This window comes from Nipponia nippon, unplaced genomic scaffold (assembly GCF_047370975.1).
Source record: "Nipponia nippon isolate SJK-2023a ecotype South Korea unplaced genomic scaffold, ASM4737097v1 scaffold_62, whole genome shotgun sequence".
NCBI lineage: Eukaryota > Metazoa > Chordata > Aves > Pelecaniformes > Threskiornithidae > Nipponia > Nipponia nippon.
The window spans coordinates 48,632-66,824 of record NW_028262383.1 but is presented as its reverse complement, the minus strand read 5'-3'; the positions used below and the strand labels follow the sequence as shown (position 1 = coordinate 66,824).

Below are 18,193 nucleotides of genomic sequence, written 5' to 3'. Positions count from 1 at the left end.
CCTGTGCTGGCTCCTATCCCACAAGCGGGTCAGCCTTCCTGTGCTGTGGAGCTCGGAGGGCACGATGAGTGCTGTGGCAGCTGTAGGCACAGTGTGTGTTTTTAAAACAAAGAGCGTCCACAGAGAGAGCTGAGGAAAAGAAAGACAGACTGATACTGAGGTTCGTGCTCCCTCCTTGCTCTGTGTTTCAGCTTTGCCTCCCTCACTGAGAGATGTCTTGCTTCAGACCCTGTCTCCCACCGCCCTGTGGGGCTTCTGGCCCAACCCCACTTGCAAGCAGCTGCAGTGAGCCCTGTGTCGCCCGCTGCGCCGACTCGACGGTGGCCATCCAGGCCTCCCCGGTGGTGGTGACCCTGCCGGGCCCCATCCTCACCTCTTTCCCTCAGAGCACAGCTGTGGGATCCTCTCTGTCAGCTGCTGTTGGGAGCTCCCTCAGCGCCGCGGGGGTTCCCATCTCTTCTGGGGGCTCCCTTGGTCTGGGGGGGTCAGGGCTGTGTCTGCCTCCCCCTCGCTGCAGTCTGAACTGCTGAAGCCGGCGGATCATCCCGTTCGGAGCAGGAAGGAAGACGGGGACCCTGCAGCAGCAGGAGCGTGGCCACGGCTTGCAGATGGGCTGGGTGTCCGCATCCCACCTGGCAGGAGGGACCTGTGCCCGCTGCTCCTCGCTGCACGGCAGGCCTCGCCGTGCCTCCTCTGGCTCTGCTTTGCTCTGGGCTCCTTGAGAAAGGGCTCGTTCTCTTCTGCTTTGCTGAACCTCCTGCTGACGGGGGGGAGGGTGCCGGAGTTAGGGACTGCTCTTGGTGGGCTGGGATTGCCAGCAGCGAGAGCAGAACGGGGAGAGGCAAGCGCTTTGCCTGGAGCTTGTTGTTGGGAAATGGGCCGTTCTCCGTGCCTCCCTGAACCCTGCAGACGTGTTTCTTGGTCTCTGTTCTGTGCCACTGCAGTTGCTCCTTCTCATTAAAGACTTTGTGCAGCATAGCTGGAGACTGGTGCTGGTTTGTTCTTCTCCCCTTCCGTTAGCCACCTGCTCTGCAAGGAAGAGGGAGAACCTGCTCTCTCCCATGACAGGAGCCTCCGATGCTGCTCCTCCCTTTGGGACACTGCAGGGAGGACACTTTGTGTCCCCCTTACAAGCTTCAGTGGGAAGCCGAGATCTCCCAGAGCTCCCCAGAACCTGGGAGCTGCAGCTCAGGCCAGGCTGACCCACACAGGAGGCCAGGCCGCTCCTGGGCCCTGCACTCCCGAGCTCTGTCTGGCTGAGGGCAGGCCTTGGCAAGCCAGACAGCCCCCTTCACACAGCAGAAGACTGCAGCCAGGTGTGCCCCCTCACCTTCTCTTCTCCAGGCTGAACAAGCCCGGCTCCCTCAGCAGCTCCCTCAATCACCACGTGCTCCGGCATGCTCTCATACCACCTTGTGCATGTCCCCTCTTCCTCTTCCCACGTGCACAGGAAGACCTCTTCTATGGCTCACACTTCCTGACTGCGGTCCTTCCGAAAAATGCCACCAGTGCTCAGGCAACCTGTGGTGGGATGGCGTGAGGCTGTCTCTGTCCTGTCAGCGGCGTTGGAGAGAAATGCCCCAGAGCCTGCAATGTCCCTGTTGGCCTCTTACTTGTGGGCCTTTACTCCCACCTACCCCTGTTCCTACTGGTGCTGTCCACGTTTGCTGGTGAGGAACCGCCAGCTCAGGGAAACTTTGTGGGTTGAAATCCTGCTGGTCAATGCCACATCCTAGATTGGCACCTATAGAATGTGCCACTGGGCCTGAAAGAGGGAAGGATGCATCTCAGGAGCCCTCCAGCTTCGGGAGCAGAGGGCAGAGGGGCTCCCAGGTGACTAACGAGAGGGAAAAGTTGCCCCAGTCTCCAAAAAAGGGGAAAAAGGACTACCTGGGGAACCAAGGAAAGGTGATGATAAACTGGAGCAAGTTCAGCGGAGGATTCGTAGGATAGTCAGGGGCCGGGGGCTCTGGCCTTGTGAGGAGAGGCTGAGGACCCAAGGCGTGCTTAGCTGGGAGAAGAAAAGGCTTTGCGGGGATCTAATAGGAGCCTCCCAGTGCCTACAAGGAGGCTACTGAGATGGCTGGCAGATGAGAGCTGACGGTCAGAAATTGAACAGGCAGTTTGTGACTGGCTAGAGGAACAAAAAGGATCACCCAGAGGGTGCCAAAGCAAGGGAACAGGGGTCCAGAGAGGCTGTGAAATGTCTGTCCTCAAGGTATTTTATGACCCGAGAGGACAGAGCACTGATCAGCTGGTGTGAGCCTGCTTGGAGCAGGAGGATGCACTCTCTGACTGCCTGAAATGCCTTCCAACCAGAAGAGTTGTTGGAGGATAAGGTGGAAGCAGGGAGAGAGCATTTTGTGGGTGAATGTTTGAAGAATGTCCCATGATCCACATTTTAGGTGAGAGGCATGCAGAATGTGAGTTTTGCAGGGGAGAGTGGAAAAGTGGAATTTCTGTTCTAGGCGTAGCTACCTGCAACTGGTGGCCACATGGGTATGCCCATTTCTTCTTCTTCAGGAGCTGGGACTGCAGCAAGACATAGTCAGCAGGCTGAGCAGAACCCCCAGCGGAGAGAGAAGGAGGCCAAGAGAGAGAAGCCATGAAGGAGGCCACCCGTAGAGAAGAGCCTGCCACAAGCGGGACTTGAACCCATGTCTCCCTGGGAGACGGGAACCTGAATGCAGTGCCTTAGACTGCGCGGACATCCTGACCTCCTCCTGCTGCTGCTGCTGCTGCTGCTGCTGCTGCTGCTGCTGCTCCCCCACAGCTGCCAGAGCCAGCCCAGCTCAGCCAGCCTCCTCCGGGCACTGCTGCAGGGGGAGCTGGCTCCAGGGAGCACCCTTGCCCTGCTCCCACCAAGGGCTGCTGACAGGCAACCGCAGCTCCTACACGCACTTCCGACCACACAGTACCCAGCACGGGGACAGCGTCTCGCAAGGCCAAGGCAATCCTTCATGGGAGCAAGCAACAGAACCGTCAGCAAACTATGACTCTGCACATGCCGACACCTGGTCAGTGGGCTCCAGGCCCAGGTCTGCCTTTCCCATGACTTCCTCCATTCCCTCACGATATGGTGAGCCAAGCACTTGGACGGCAGTGCTGCCTCGTGGGTGGTTCCTGGGGCAACAAGGGTGCTTCCTTCTTCCCTGCACGGGGCCTGGAAGGCTGGGCAAGGAGGGCTCTGCCACACCAACCCCTGGGGGAATGCTGTGCCGGTCTCAAGGAGTCAGTGTGTGGGAAAGGGGCTGGAGGGTCAAGGAGAAAGGACAGGAGATGCGCCGAGGGCTGAGCAATGGCTGAGCTCCGGTTCCTGTGGGGAAGCGGCTCGCTTACTGCCCATGGTGCAGAGGAAGGAGGGCACAGCTCTGTCTGTGGCTGAGCTCCGGTTCCTGTGGGGAAGCGGCTCGCTTACTGCCCATGGTGCAGAGGAAGGAGGGCACAGCTCTGTCTGGGACTTGTTGAGCTTCACGGAAGGAGCTAGACTGCAAGGCATCTCAGCAGGTCACTAGTCCAAATGCCTGCTCAAAGCAGGGCTAGCCCCAAAGCTAGAGCAGGCTGCTCAGTGCCTGAGCCCCATTGAAACTTGAGTGGGATACCCCGGCACGGAGAATCCCACAGTTCTCTGGGCACCTGCTCCAGTGCTTCAACGCTCCCTGAGAATCTCTGCATGGTGCAGAGCAGCCCCCTCAGCCTGCTTTTGCCAAGGCGGGCCTTGCTAAAAGCCCGGCCTGTGTCTGCTGGGCTAGGAGGTGCCCAGAGGCCTGGCCATGAGGCAAGGCTGCAGGGGGAGTCAAGGGGAGCGGCTCGACCACCCTACGGCAGCTGCACTTGCTGAGGGAAGCTGGGCTCTTTTGGCGCAGGAGAGGCAAGGCCCTGTGGAGCCCCGCTGAAGAAAAGTTTCCCTGCGTTGGCCAGGAATCGAACCCGGGTCAACTGCTTGGAAGGCAGCTATGCTCACCACTATACCACCAACGCACCTCCAGCAGCCCACATCCAGCGTGCGTGTGGGGGTGCGGGTGGGGGTGTGCGCGCACGCTTCTCTGTGTGTGAGATGTTGGCTAGGGAAACGCGAGCTGCTGCGTGCTGGTAATGGTGCCGCTCCCCATCGGCGTTTATGCGTGTGCCAGCTGTGCATGCCCTGTGCAAGCGTACCTGTGTTTGTGTGTATGTACCTGTGGTGGTTTAAGCACAGACGAACACCCACCCACCCACTTGCTCACGCCTTTCCCCACCCTCGGGGGATGCAGAGCCCTGAAAACAGGATGAGAAAACTCATGGGTCAAGATAAACACAGGGACAAGGCCTAGCAAAAATTGTTGCAGGTGAATCAGGCTTGGTTTGGGGACAATTAATTTCTTGCCAATCAAGACAGATTCACGCAGTGAGAAACAACAAGACAAACCTAAAACAGCGCCTTTCCTCTCCCCTGTCCCGGGCTCAACTTGACTCCTTCACACCACACTCCTTTAGCTGCCCAAGTGGCATGCATCTTCCCTCTGCTTTCTCTCACTCTTTTTGTTCCTTCCTCCTGTCCCTGTCTGGTGCTTTCTGCCCCTCCCGGAACACGTTTTCACAGAGGGGCCACAACCTTTGCTGATGGCTCAGCTGTGTCGTGCGTTGGGTCTACTGTGGAGCTGGAACAGGCTGTGCCCCTTACCTTATCTCAGAGAGGCCGCCACCCTGCAGCACCCCCTCTCCCCTCCACTACCACCACCTAGCCACATGTAGCCAATACGGTGCCCATTGGGCATACCTGCTCGGCCCTGCTCCTGGCTGGACCTGCGCGTGGGCAAGGCAGCAAAGAGACTAGGATGGAGAAAACCCCCAGATGGTCAAGCTGATCGCACTGGTGTTTGCCAAAATAGCACCAGCCTTGTCCTTCTCCCCACCTGCAGATCCCTGGAGGTTGTGCTTGTGGCTGGGAAGTTGGGATTGAGCTGCCTGATGGGAAGGGAGAAACACCTGTGTCTCCGGGCCGCTCACTGCCTTTTGGGGAGAGCTCCGCCTGCTGCTCCACACCCACCCGTCTGCCTTGCTGAGGGGCACTTTGGGAGTGCTGGCTCCTCAGAAGGCAAAGGAGAAAGAAGGCGGCAGTGGCAGAGAGAAGGAGCTGAGGGAACAGGAGGCCTGTGGGCATGGGTGCCCAGAGGGCTGCAGCAGTGCAGGTTAAAACTTGCTGGGAGAGGCAGCAGCTGCCAGGCGCAGGGGGGAAAAAAAAAAAGCGCAATTAGCAGAGGATGGTTTCGATCCATCGACCTCTGGGTTATGGGCCCAGCACGCTTCCGCTGCGCCACTCTGCTCCCCCCAGCGCCTCGGCCGGGACCTCCCGCAGCCCTGCCTGATGCTCCCTGGCACTGCCAGCACTCCTGCCTCCTTCCCTTCCTCTTACCTGTGACCTCACCTGCGCAGGAAAATTGTCTCCCTGGAAACTTTGCCTGCTTGGGGCCTGTGGTGGGTAGCTCAAGGGTCTTGCTTTGTCCTTCTCCCCACGCCTCCTGCGCAGAACCCTGCAGGGGCACTTTCTCTTTGACCACCCGGGCTGGCTCTGCGGGCGCTGAAGGGAACCACCGGCGCGAGAGGGCAGCCCTGTTGCTTTGCAGGGCGGAGAGGAGCTGCTCTCCAGCGAGCTCATGAGGGCTGCAACCTGTCACGTCCCACCTGGGGGAAGAGGGCGAGTGACTAAGATTCGCAAATCCCCTCGGTGTGGATTAAGGTGAGCCAACACTCAAGGTCCGTACGCAAACACCAACTTTAATGGAAAGCTTCTACAGAAACAAGTATCGAGTACGAATATTGGATGCTCGCCAGCCCTCTCGCGATTATGTCTACCCCGGCTATGCGGCTAAGCTATGCAGCTTTATGGGAAATTGAGGTAGGCCGTGCAGTACCCCACCACAATTTAACAACCTTAACAACTTAATAACCTTAGGAGAAGTGAAAGCGAGAGGGGGAGAGAGAGAGAAAGAGGAAAGAAGAGGAGAATCACCAGTCCTGGATGCAGCGCTGGACCTGCCAACGGGGGTATTCACTCCCTATTTATAGATTTCCGTCTCGGGACCTCTGGAACCTTCTCTCGTCCCGGTTCCAGGAGTGGTAGAGATACCAGTCGAATTCAGAGGGGCAACCAGTCAAACCAAGAGGAGTGATACCAGGTCCCTCCCCCAGGCCCCATGTGTGGGGAGAAATAAGACACCTCATAGACCGCGGGGGGGTGGGGCCGAGGCAAGACCGTCCCACCTTCGCAGGACTCCCTCCCTCAGCCCCACTCCTGGTACTGTCCGGTCCTGCAGTCCTAGCGACCGCTGCTCTACGTTGTGGTTTTAGCAGCCGTTGAGCACCAAGGCTGTTTGAGACATCTCGTTGTTTTGCACTAGCGGTTCTCTACACCACCCTGTGGCTCAAACAGCAGTGCGGTCTGAGTTCCGTATTTTACATCTTCATCTTCGGTGGTGATTCAAATATAGGGGATAGAGGCAGAAAGAGAGGACAAGAACTTAGAATTGTACACCAAGCTACTGCAAGGCCTGTTATCACTGCCAGAAATATCATTATCATCATAATAAGAATATTTACAAGCCTTTTTCCCCACCCCATGAGTCCAAGAGACTTCAGGAGAGAGCTGAACCAGGATCCAGGGCTCCAGCCGTTAAACTAGTCCTTCAGTTGCATTGCCTGGAAAAGCTCTTCAGTCTCTTCTCTCATCTTCTTTCGTGCTTCTTCTGTTGCAGTAGTTGCATTCTGAATGGTTAGACAGCATTCTCCATCAGTGAGATTTAACCTGCCCCATACTCCCTGCTCTTTTAACATTAACATATCTAAAGCTAATCTGTTTTGTAAAGTCATTTTAGACACCTGTTGGACTTCCCAGGTCGGGTTTTCTAAGACAAACTGGTGTCTTTTAAGGGTTACATATGGTGTAAATATATTTTCTAACATCAGAGACATTGTCATGCCCCAGGTATAATAATCGGGTACTCGGACTCCCTGCACTGTCCATTCGGGCCGCACCTGGGGCTCATTACCTTCCTGGTGCCTTCTGTTTTGATGAGGCACTGAGAAATTGAACACTGTAGAAGGACACGTTGTAGGAACTCCTATTCCACATTGTAATCTCGCATATTGCCTCACATTGAGATGGAAATATATTTTTCCATTTGAACATCCCCATAACCTTCCTCATGGGACAGGGTACCACATTGTACTACATTGGTAACCATCGTCTCTGGGTACCCAAGTACCCTGTAGGTCCCTGTCCCACACCTTTTAGTGTTCTGGACCATAGCTTGTGGGAATACTGCACCTGACTGCAGTTTCTCCCATTTTCTGGGTACCATTGCACCTACTGTCCAAATTTCGGAAACCCCGGGAAGGGTATCCCAAGGAAGTGCACATATCCCATATAAAGGCTCGGAGTTCAGGGATGTACCATGTCACAATGGGGTTTCCTGCACCCGTGGTGCAATTTAGGGTTGTGGTACAGTTCATTCGCTGGGAGTATCCTGGGGAGGGGGCTTCAACATAATTCTCATCAACTGGATGGTTGGGATCGGTGTCTCCATACAACATACGTTTGATAGACCAAGCCCACTCATATCGGGTTCTATTAATTTTACCATATTCCTGGCCTGGGTGATTCGGAATCTGTACACACCATGCAGGAGACCACCTAACAGTATAGGAGTGCTCAAAAGGTTCCATTTCAGGAGGTGGAGGCCAGTAGGGGATTTGAGTACGTGATGTCCTATGGGGATTCGCACCATGGGTCTGGCTCCATGATTCACCTGACGCATTACGTATGTTCATCTAATCTTCAGGACAAGGAGATATTGGCAATCTAAACAGTCAGGCAGAATACCCCCAGGACCTCAGGCAAGATCTCAGATCCATGAGGTGTTATCCCTTCTTTGTCAGCAATGAATGAGGGCCATGTTGTGCAGGCTCTCTTTGGAGATGAGCAGCTGTATTGGGTTTGCATGGCAAAGTTTTCATAGCAGGACAAGCCTCAGGGGTGGCTTCTGCGAGAAGATGCCAGAAGCTTCTCCCATGTCTGATAGAGCCAATGCCAGCCAGCTCCAATACAGACTGCTGGCAAAGCTGAGCCAATCAGCGATGCTAGTAGCGCCTCTGTGATAACGTATTTAAGAAGAAGAAAAGCCCACTGCATAACCACAGGTGGAAGAGAGGAGTGAGAATATGTGAGAGAAACAACTCTGCAGACACCAAGGTCAGTGAAGGAGGAGGGGGAGGAGGTGCTCCAGGCGCCAGAGCAGAGATTCCCCTGCAGCCCGTGATGAAGACCATGGTGAGGCAGGCCATCCCCCTGCAGCCCATGGATGTTAATGGTGGAGCAGATATCCACCTGCAGCCCGTGGAGGACCCCATGCCAGAGCAGATGGATGTGCCCAAAGGAGGCTGTGAGCTTGTGGAGAACCCACACTTGAGCAGGCTTCTGGCAGGACCTGTGACCTTGTGGAAAGAGAAGCCCAGGCTGGAGCAGGTTTTCTGGCAGAACTTGTGACCCTGCGGGGGAACCCATGCTGGAGCAGTCTGTTCCTGAAGGACTGCACCCCATGGAAGGGACGCACGCTGGAGCAGTTCATGAAGAACTGTAGCCTGTGGGAAGGACTCACGTTGGAGAAGTTTGTGGAGGACTGTCTCCCGTGAGAGGGATCCCATGCTGGAGCAGGGGAAGAGTGTGAGAAGTCTTCCCCTGAGGAGGAAGGAGCGGCAGAGACGTGTGATGAACTGACCGCAACCCCCATTCCCTGTCTCCATGCGCTGCTGTGGGGGAGGAGGTAGAGAAATCAGGAGTAAAGCTAAGACCGGGAAGAAGGGAGGGGTGGGGGGGAGGTGTTTTAAGAGTTAGTTTTTATTTTCTCATTACCTTACTCTGATTTGATTGGTAATAAATTAAACTAATTTCCCCCAAGTCAAATCTGTTTTGTCTGTGACAGTAATTGGTGAGTGATCTCTCTCTGCCCTTACTTCGACCTGCGAGCCTTTCGTTATATTTTCTCTCCCCTGTCCAGCCGAGGAGGGGAGTGATGGAACGGCTTTGGTGGGCACCTGGCATCCAGCCAGGGTCAACCCACCACAGGAGCACAGGAAAAGAGCAAGAAGGAAGGAGCAGCAGAGAGGAAACGGCTACAACCTGACCACATCCCCCTGCCATCACCTGTTGCTTCACCAAGGGGACTGAGTGTAACTGCAGTGATAACAAGGAGGAGGAGAGGTGCTGGGAATGATGTTAAGCCTGGCAAAGGGGAGGAGAGGTGCTTCCCCCAGGTGTGAAAATGCTTGGGGCTTTTTCTTTGTTGCCAGTACAGTACTGAATCGGTACTCAAATATTTATATTCTATTAATTGACAATAAATTAAATTCCCCAAGTCGAGTCTGTTTTGCCCATGACAGTAATTACCAAGTGACCTCCCCATCTTTTTCTTGACCCACAAGATAGCGATGGGGGGAGACTGGGGACAAACAAACAGGCAGTTGGACAGGTTCTTGCTGGGTGGGTGGGACAATGAGAATCTCACCTAGGTATCTCATGGCAGGTTTCTGCTGTGGTGTTCAGGAACCTGCTCACCCTCCCATGAGCTTGCCTGGGCAGGATGTGAGCTGGTGGTCCCATGACATGACATCAGGTCAGGAATCCCATTAGGCTGTCCGTCCATCACACCACTGGCTGAGAGGCATCTGGTCCACTCCAGTGTCAAACACAATACGCTATGTCATTATTTTTCTTGCTTATAATTAGTTTTAAGCCAAGGCTTTGCTACAGCTAATGAAAGGCGAGCTGGGGGTCACCCACATCCCAGCACACAGCAGGAAGCTTGGGCAAAAAAATATAGGTTGGAGGCAGGCTTCCTACAGTCCTGGGCATGAGTGACTGCAGAAGGACAGTGGGACACCTCTTGAGTGAAGCTGGTGGGTAGGAGACCATGAAGGACACAAGAAGAGAATAGAGGCTGCTGTGGTGCTACAGGTGGGTTGTTTACCGGCAGATTGGAGAACCTGGGAGGGCTCCAAGTGGTAGCTAGGTGATGCTCTCCTGAGGGGCTGCAGCTGTGCAACTGCTCCAGTGAGGCAGGGGAGGCTTGGCATGATCATAGAATTGTAGAATCATAGAATCATTTAGGTTGGAAAAGACCTTTAAGATCACCAAGTCCAACCGTTAACCTAGCACTGCCAAGTCCACCACTAAACCATGTCCCTAAGCACCACATCTACATGTCTTTGAAATACCTCCAGGGATGGGGACTTAACCACTTCCCTGAGCAGCCTGTTCCAGTGCCTGACTACCCTTTCAGTGAAGAAATTTTTCCTAATATCCAACCTAAACCTCCCCTGGTGCAACTTGAGGCCATGATCTGAACGATCATATGCCTCCTTGAAAACTCCCTCCTAGCTTGGTCCTGCTCTCCTGAAGGATGAAGGGCCCTAGCATTGGGGCATTTGATGGGGAGCATCAGGTTTTGAAGGCGATGCTTGGGGCAAACTAGTTGTAGGACGTTTGTTTTTGACCCACCAAAACCAATGTTCGAATAGCTGAGAAAACACCAACTCCGAAGGCTCAAAAGCCAGGCTGTAAGTGGAAAACAAATGCTCCTTTATTGGTCTAAGATCTGCAGGCTTCGGAGGCCAATGCATGGATTTTGTGTTTGCTGCGTGGGGGATGCTGGGTCTCTATTACTGAAGCACATCATTCCCAGCTGGCAACACCTGGGCAATTGCTGCTAGCAAACCCAGGAGTGGCATACAGGGGGCAAGAGGGGGGTCTGGTGAGCAGTTGGGCAGACAGGCAACACTGCATATAACTTGCAGGCTATTTTTATTTTAAGCAGTGTGAATGCTGGTTGTGCCCACAACAGGGCCTGCACCCCAAGGTTAAGCTCAGAGAAGGAGTGATGACCCCATCACACAGCATTTCTGCAGTACCTATCTCTTTTTCACCTCCCAGAGTTATCAGCCTGTCCCAAGCAGGACCTGGGGATCTCGTGATGCCCCCAGCTGTCTGCTACATGGGTGGCTCCAGCTCTCACCTGGCTTGGGACATCCTGTGACATTGGCAGTGGGTTTGCAGCACCATACTATCTCCTAAGAAGCATCTCCAGGCCTGGGGCTGGGCAGAAGGCAGCGCTGTGCCATAATGCGAGTGGGCCAGGTCATCTGTGCCTGCATGCCCCACATCTGCCCTGGGATGGAGACCAGCCATTCTCTCCCGCAGCTCCCCAGAAAAGGGTTTAGGACTGCCACTGCCTTTCCCTTGCTCATGAGTAAGCTCCTGCAGGAGCAATAGGTTCATAACCACTATCTGGGCTTCAAGCCATCTTTGAAGTGATAGGGAGCAAGGTGGGAAGGTCTCCTACCATGGCTTTCTCCTCTCTACTGGTCATCAGCATGTTCAGATGCTGGATCGTCCCTTGGCTTGGCGTGAAATGGCTCTGGGCTCCTGTCACTCTTGGGAGAAGGGCTCTCTCCACCCTGCAGGAGCTCAAAGGTTCAAGTCGAATTTAGCATCAGAAGCACGGGGGGGAAAAGCTTATGGTTTCATTTATGGCATCACTCTGGGATCTGCTGCCAGGTTTAGCTCGGCCTGGGGACATCCCCAGGGGTGGCCAGGGGACATAGGGTATGTCTATGAGCAGCACTTCCAGAAGGTACAGAACCAGAGCCTGTTCATGGAGCTGTGCTTCATCACCCATTTTGGGCAGCCCCTGTTTGCGCCTTTCTTCAGCTCTCCTGCACAATGGAGGACCCTGGGGCTGTACCTCTGCCCATGTGAGTGCTTAACTGCCTGCACAAGGTGAAGATGCACAAAGCATTCATCACAAAGCAGGCATGTAAACAGGCTGAGTCTAATGGTTAGCACCTGCACATGAGGGACAGCAGAAGGTCCAGACAAAGTTAATGAGCCTGTAGTAAATCCTTTGGTCCCCCAAAGCAGGGACACTGCTTGAAACAGAAATCCCAGCAATGCCATGAGCAAGATGCTTTTTGTTTTCAGGAGGGTTTGCTGGTAATCCCTCCAGCAAAGGGGGTTATAAAGATGCTCCAGTAGTGAGTGGTGTAATCAGCGCATCCAAGCTTGTAATTTTGTCATGCAGCAGTTAGGGTCTCCTTCAGTAAGCAAAGGTTGCAGAGACTGAATCCAATTCCCTCCTGGTTGTTGACAGTGAGGAGCTTCCCTCCATCCCCACCAAGCTGCTCCCACTCCCCATTCTTCCTGCACAAGCCCTGGGGCCTGCCCACTCCCACAGAAAAGCCTGAGCTAGTGTGTGCAAAGAACCAGTTTTATTCACAGGGCCACTTCAGACATCAAGAAAGCAGAAAACATACAGGAAATATACAGGGAGGCTCTGCTTTTCATACAAGCAATCACTATTAACAATATTACAGAAAGAATAAATGAAAGTGATGTTGCTACAGTAACCTACAAGGACGATGCTCTCCTCCGTTTGCCATGCATGGCTGAGCCTGCAGACCTCATCCTCCACAGCCATGCTGCTTCAGTTTGAAAAATACTTCTCCAGCACCTTTGTTAAAAGTCCTGTCTCCTACAAGAAAAGGCACAATAGTGAGACACTGGGTCCCATACACAGCCTCCACCATCACCTGCTGGGTACCATGGGGCAGAAGATTAGAAAAATGTCCCATGCTGGATCATGATGGCACTTTCAGGGTCAGGGGTGGCTTGGGACAGCACATGAGAAGGGAAGAGCCAGGCTCCTGCCTCCCATCCTGTGCTCTAACAGCTGGCCCACAGCTGAGAGACATCAGAAGTAAACTTCACCAGCCCACTGAGACAGCAGCCACTGGGTTGGGCTTCAGGAACAAGAGCAGCCTCAGGGCCTGATTCAGCACAGAACTATACGAGAAGGCAAAGAGAGTCACAAAACACAGCAGGGAAGAGTTACAGAGAGATTTTGTGGGATTGTGTACTGCCCAGACGTCCCAGAGCTATGCAGGGCAGCATTTGCCTTCACACAGAAGGGCTCTCCCTACACCCCTGGAGCCATTTCACTCCACACAGATGGTCTCACCCTGCCTGTCTCCTGCAGAAACACTGCCACACACCCAAGAAGATGACAAAGGATGGGGACGATCCTCCTTTGCCAGGCAAATCCTTGTCACACACAGCAACAGGGTAGCACTGTGAAGCCCCAGCGTGCTGAGAGCCAAGCCCTGCCTGCCACACGTGGTTAAAAAGACAAAACAGAAATCCCTGTTTGCAAACCCCTTCTGCTCTGTGCAACTTCTGTCATCACAAGCACGGAGCAGCACATGGGCTCCTGCTTTACAAAGGGATGGGAAACATCTTAATACAAAATCCAATGGCAGCAGGCAGGACTAACCCACGTGAAGGGAAAGCAAGCAAAAAGACTAAGCCCTGGGATTTATTTAATGCTTAGAGGGGCCCCAAAAGAAGGAAGAACCCATTTTTGAATGATCAGTGACACCCTCAGAAAAGGAAAAGCCCATTGGGTTTTTCAATAAAAGTCACGTTCCCTTGATACTTATCCTGCCCCAAAGCACAGCATGTGTGCTGCAGCAGCAGAGCAACACTTAGAGAGCATGTTAATTCCTGCCTTGCTGACCAGGGGGTCCCAAGGAAGGGAGAAGCATCTTTGTTTTTCTAAACTGAGTTGAGATGGAAGCAACAGATCCTAAGCAGGGGGTGGACAGAGTTTCACGGAGCAGAGCTATTAAACAGTTTGTTATGCAGGTGGCAAACACAGCACACAGATCAGTTCAAGCACAGACTAGGTGCTGACCTCAGGTGTCCAACAACAGTCACACTGAGGGAGAAAATTGTCAGGGTGGCAGGAATTCACATTGGCACCGTGTCACCCACAAGAGCAAGAAAAAAATAAGGTCCCACAGAAAAGTATAACACAGACAGCACTCAAAGGCACCAGGGAGAAGTAAGTCCTGTATTATCAACCAGTGGCTAGCAGGCAAGGATGTCCTGGGGGACAGGTGGCAAAGAAAGGAGCAGGAAGGCAGGAGTTGAGTCTAGCAAGGTGCTCAGAGGTGCGTGAAGGACAGAACCAGACCTATCACCCAGCAAGGTCCCACTGCCACCAAGAGGACAGCTGGCACACCAGGGCACTGGCCAAGGAGAGGAGAGGCTTCTGGAGCAGAAGGTGAGGGGTAGGAGCCAGCCGCGTATCAGGAACCTAAGCTGTGATGTCACACGTGTGCATCCCACCTCCGGCCAGAGAGGCATCGAGGCAGCTCAGAGGCAGGCAGCTGGCCAGCATCTGCTTTGACCATGAGCCAAATCACCCTCCAGCAGCAGAGCTTTGACACCCAGCACACACACGCCAAAGTGGTGGGTGGTACCCCTGGCCAGGACCTGCCTTTGAGCACTGGGAATGAGCACTGACAGGGCTGGCAGGGCACCGGCACCCAGCTGGCAGCATAAGACACAGCACCAGCACTCGGGGCAGCCTCTGCCCAAGCACATCTGCAGCATGAGCAGTGAACGTGTGACTTACCTACACAGAGGAGAGCCACAAGGATCACTTTTATCAAACTCACACCACACACTCACAAACATCTTAGTGGATGAGGCAGGGCAACACATCCACCAGCTCTCCCATCATCTCAGGCAGTTAATGCAGCAAATACCCTCCTCCTCAAAGGCTCCCCAGGGAGGATGGAGAAGGGTCCAGGACCTTCACAGCCCTCTCCTCCCTTTCAGCTGCATCCAAAAAGCAAAAGCTGCAGCAGCGCAGTGGTCACGGCACACAGCATCTTAAGGGCAGTAGGGTGGGCTGATGTCTTCAGCCATGCCCAGCTGTATCTTCATGGTGGAAAGCCCTCTATCCTGATGGGACTAGCTCTCTAGGAAAGCCTCAATTTACCTTAGTCTGCTGAAAGTGAGTCAAGAAGGTAATCGAAAAATCAGTGCCACTCAGGCTCACATCCCTGCAACTCTGCTCCACCTGTGCTCTCCCAAAAAAAAGCAAAGAATAGGAACAAGCACTACTTAACCATGGATAACAGAAGTAGCTTTACCTGTGTGCAGTGTTACTGGATAGCTCCTCAAGTACAGCAGCTCAGTGGGACAGCACATATAGGACCCACCTAAGAGGATTTCATCCCTTTTAGGCTCTCAGTTACTTTCTGCAGTGACTAGAAAGGGCAAGACACCAGGAAAGCACACGAGGCAACAGACAAGCCACAGGGACTGAGCAATTCCGTCTCCACATCCTGCGTGAGGATCTGTGTGTGTGTGCATATTGCTCCCAGGGGCAGGTTTTCCACTAGGAGTTGGGTGAGCTCTGAGGCAAAAGCCACACCAAGGAGGCTGAAGATCTGCTGATGCACAGCAGGACTACCGGAGCTCCTGCCTGCTCCCTGAGACCCGCTCTCCAGCAGTACAACTAATGCACACCTCCCCTATGCAAGGCAAGCTAACAAAGCTACGTGCCCCTCGGTAATGAGGGATCCCAACCACAGCAACACATACCCAAGATGGGGGCATCAGAAGCCCAAGACCTCTTTGCAGGACCTCTTTCCCTTCCCTTCATGTATGGAGCTGTGTCCTTCTTGGCCTCTCTCTATAGAAATAGAGGGGAGAAAGGATTTCCCTGTCTCTGCAATGGCTGGAAAAGGGGACATTTCTTCACAGCAGCCACAGTGGCCAGCCATCCTCTTCTGCATTGGGCCGAGGAAGACCCAGATGCTTATGAACAACCCCTGGGCTGGAAATCACCACTATGACAGCTCCATCACAGCATCCCTTGCTCATCCTCATGCCCTTCCCAAGCATCTGGGGCTACTAGCCACTGTCCAGCTAGACACAAGTCTAAAGAGACTTCTCCTCTGCCCCTTTATGGCTGGTCTTAGGAAGTGGTTTAAGGAGGGTTAACAGGAGCAGAAGGGGGGAATACACCTCTAGCAGCCGTGCAGATGCTCCCATCTCCAGCAAGGCTGGCTGTTGCAGATTAACATCTCCATCACCTCCCTGTTCTGAGCACCTCCCTCCATCTTAGTCAATATTCACCTGGTCAGTGAGGTCATATTTTCCTTGGTTCTCATCCAAAAGTCTTTCTTGCAAGAGGATTTTCAGGAGCTCACGGGTAAGCAGTTCCATCATGTCCTCCAGCAAGGCTCTGAGAGAGGGACCGAAGACCATTGGCACTGCAGGCTCCTCCGGTGACTCCAGGTGGGGGGAGCCCGTGACACTCTTCTTCCCCATGAAGTGACCTGCAATACAATGCACTTGTGTGTCTGCACAAACGCCTGAAGGGAGAGAGGCAGGTGCTCCGGCCGAACAAGGCAAAGCTGTGTCCGCGTGAGGTGGCAGATAACAAGTCAATGAGAACCACTGAGCAAACCTAATGCTTAAATGAGTGAGTACAACAAAGTGAGGAGAAACCCAGAAATCCCAGGTCCTCCTTCCACACGGGACTTCGGGAAATTTCCCTCCTGCTGATGGGATTTCTGGGGTTAAAGAGGTGCTGGACCTGTCACCAGGAGTTCTCCTTGGTTCTCGTGCCCACCACGGGCCCTGTGGGGGCCGCAACCCTCCCAGCATCCTGGTCTGCTCCATGGGGTGCCAAGGGGAGCAGAGGGCTCCCCACAGGCAGGCACGGGGCAGGGGGAGGCAGAGGCTCAGGGCTGAGCTGGGCAGCCTGCGTCCCACAGCTGCTCCACGACACGCCTGTCCGTGTCCCCGTCGTCTCCCCCCACACACACCCCCACCCCGGTACCTGTAGCCCAGAGGTTGCCGCGGGGGTTGACCTTGATCTTGGCCGCCTGGCTGCGGTGCTCGGCGAAGTCGAGGTGGACGGCGGGCCCCAGCGCAGCGCCGCACAGCAGCAGCAGGAGGCAGCGAAGCGCCGCCATCGCGGGACCCGCTCCCGGCCGCCGCCACCGCCCCGCCTTATAGACCGCTGGGGGGCGTGGCCTAGGCAGGCACCGCCCCCCCCGCCCCCGGGCTTCCCGCCTTCCCTCAGAGGCCCCTCAGCCCGTCCCGCTGCCCGCGGCCCTCTGTCAGGGTTCGGACAAACCCCCGCTTGCTGCCCACGTCCAGGTGGGGCGCGACCCGTTAGCCACAACCCTGGGAGCCCCACAGGCTCCTCACCCCTCTGCTGGTGCCCCCCATCCTGCACCATGTCACCCCACCACCTGGATGTGGTGGGAAACGGTGCCAGATCTACCGCTGAGGTGAGCAGCATCACTGCTCTGCCCTTGCCCACAAATCCCATGGTCCCATCACAGGAGGTGATCAGGGTGGGTTTACCCGTGCTCAGCCCAGGCTGCCTGTGCCCCATTACCTCCCGCTTCTCCTTCTGCCCAGGAACATGCTCCAGCAGGACTTGCTCCACGATTTTACAAGTGGCCTTGCAAGGACATCAGCCAGCACCCATGGCGGCCTCTCAGCACCCTTGCACAAAGCCTCTCTGGGCTCACAGATGTTTATGGGTCAGGCTCTCCAAGTAATAATCACCCTGACTGACACCCAATCCACTGTTTGTTATTCTCTCTGAACCCTGCCTCCAGGTACACAGCCTGGGAGACCTTGTTGGTCAAGACTGAGGCATAGAGTACCTCAGCTTTGTCTGTGTCCACTACCATTTGCCCAGGTCAGCAATGGTGCCTTTGTGAATACTTTCCTTCTTCAGCTTTCTACAACTGAAGGAGTTTGTTGAGATATGCAAGGAACATAAAGTAGTACTACTTTAGTTGTAGAAGATCTGATGTTCCTAGCACATCTCAACAAACCGAGCTTTGTCTTTCCTAAAATTGGTCCTACAAGCCCAGGTAACATTTCCATATTTCTCCTAATGGTCTGTCTGTGCTTCCACCTCCTTCATACTGTCTTTTTGCACTGGACCTCAGTCATGAACTTCATTCCCAGTTTAGCCAGACCCATCTCCCAGTACATCTACTTGTGTACCTGATTATTGGGATGGACTTGGAAGATCCTGTCCTTAAAGACCTGCCAGCTCTGCTGAGCATCTTCACCCTTCAGAGCTGCCTCCCATGGGATCCCTGAATAGGGTGAAGTCCAGAGCCTGTATATCACTACTCACCTTTTCCACTCCCTTCAGGATCTTTCAGACCACTATTTCCTGATTACTACACCCAGACCTGCCACTGATCATCACATTCCCAGTGAATGAACATCAATTCCTCCATTTCCATTAATGGGAGCTATGCATGCCCAGCA

General features: G+C 54.3%; 1 protein-coding gene and 2 non-coding genes across 3 annotated transcripts; all 3 read right to left on the bottom strand.

The window, feature by feature from the left end:
• Positions 1 to 3,909: 3,909 nt before the first annotated feature.
• Positions 3,910 to 3,981, bottom strand: TRNAG-UCC (transfer RNA glycine (anticodon UCC)). Its single transcript has one exon. It is a non-coding gene; the product is annotated as a tRNA-Gly (tRNA).
• A 1,253-nt stretch (positions 3,982 to 5,234) lies between these two features.
• TRNAM-CAU (transfer RNA methionine (anticodon CAU)) lies at positions 5,235 to 5,306 on the bottom strand. Its single transcript has one exon. It is a non-coding gene; the product is annotated as a tRNA-Met (tRNA).
• A 6,979-nt stretch (positions 5,307 to 12,285) lies between these two features.
• NMB (neuromedin B) lies at positions 12,286 to 17,406 on the bottom strand. Its single transcript, XM_087738221.1, has 3 exons — positions 16,731 to 17,406; positions 16,022 to 16,224; positions 12,286 to 12,563 (listed from the first exon to the last, which is right to left on the bottom strand). The coding sequence occupies exons 1-3, from the start codon at positions 16,864 to 16,866 to the stop codon at positions 12,516 to 12,518; spliced, it is 387 nt and encodes a 128-aa protein (XP_087594347.1). The 5' UTR covers positions 16,867 to 17,406; the 3' UTR covers positions 12,286 to 12,515.
• Between the last annotated feature and the right edge of the window lie 787 nt (positions 17,407 to 18,193).

Bases quoted from the DNA above. Each gene is read 5' to 3' on its own strand.
- NMB (XM_087738221.1), bottom strand. From the start codon at position 16,866: ATGGCGGCGCTTCGCTGCCTCCTGCTGCTGCTGTGCGGCGCTGCGCTG. The intron at 16,225-16,730 runs GTACCGGGGTGG...ATTGTATTGCAG, and splicing joins CGGCAACCTCTGGGCTACAG to GTCACTTCATGGGGAAGAAG. The intron at 12,564-16,021 runs GTGAATATTGAC...CTTTTCTTGTAG, and splicing joins AATATGACCTCACTGACCAG to GAGACAGGACTTTTAACAAA.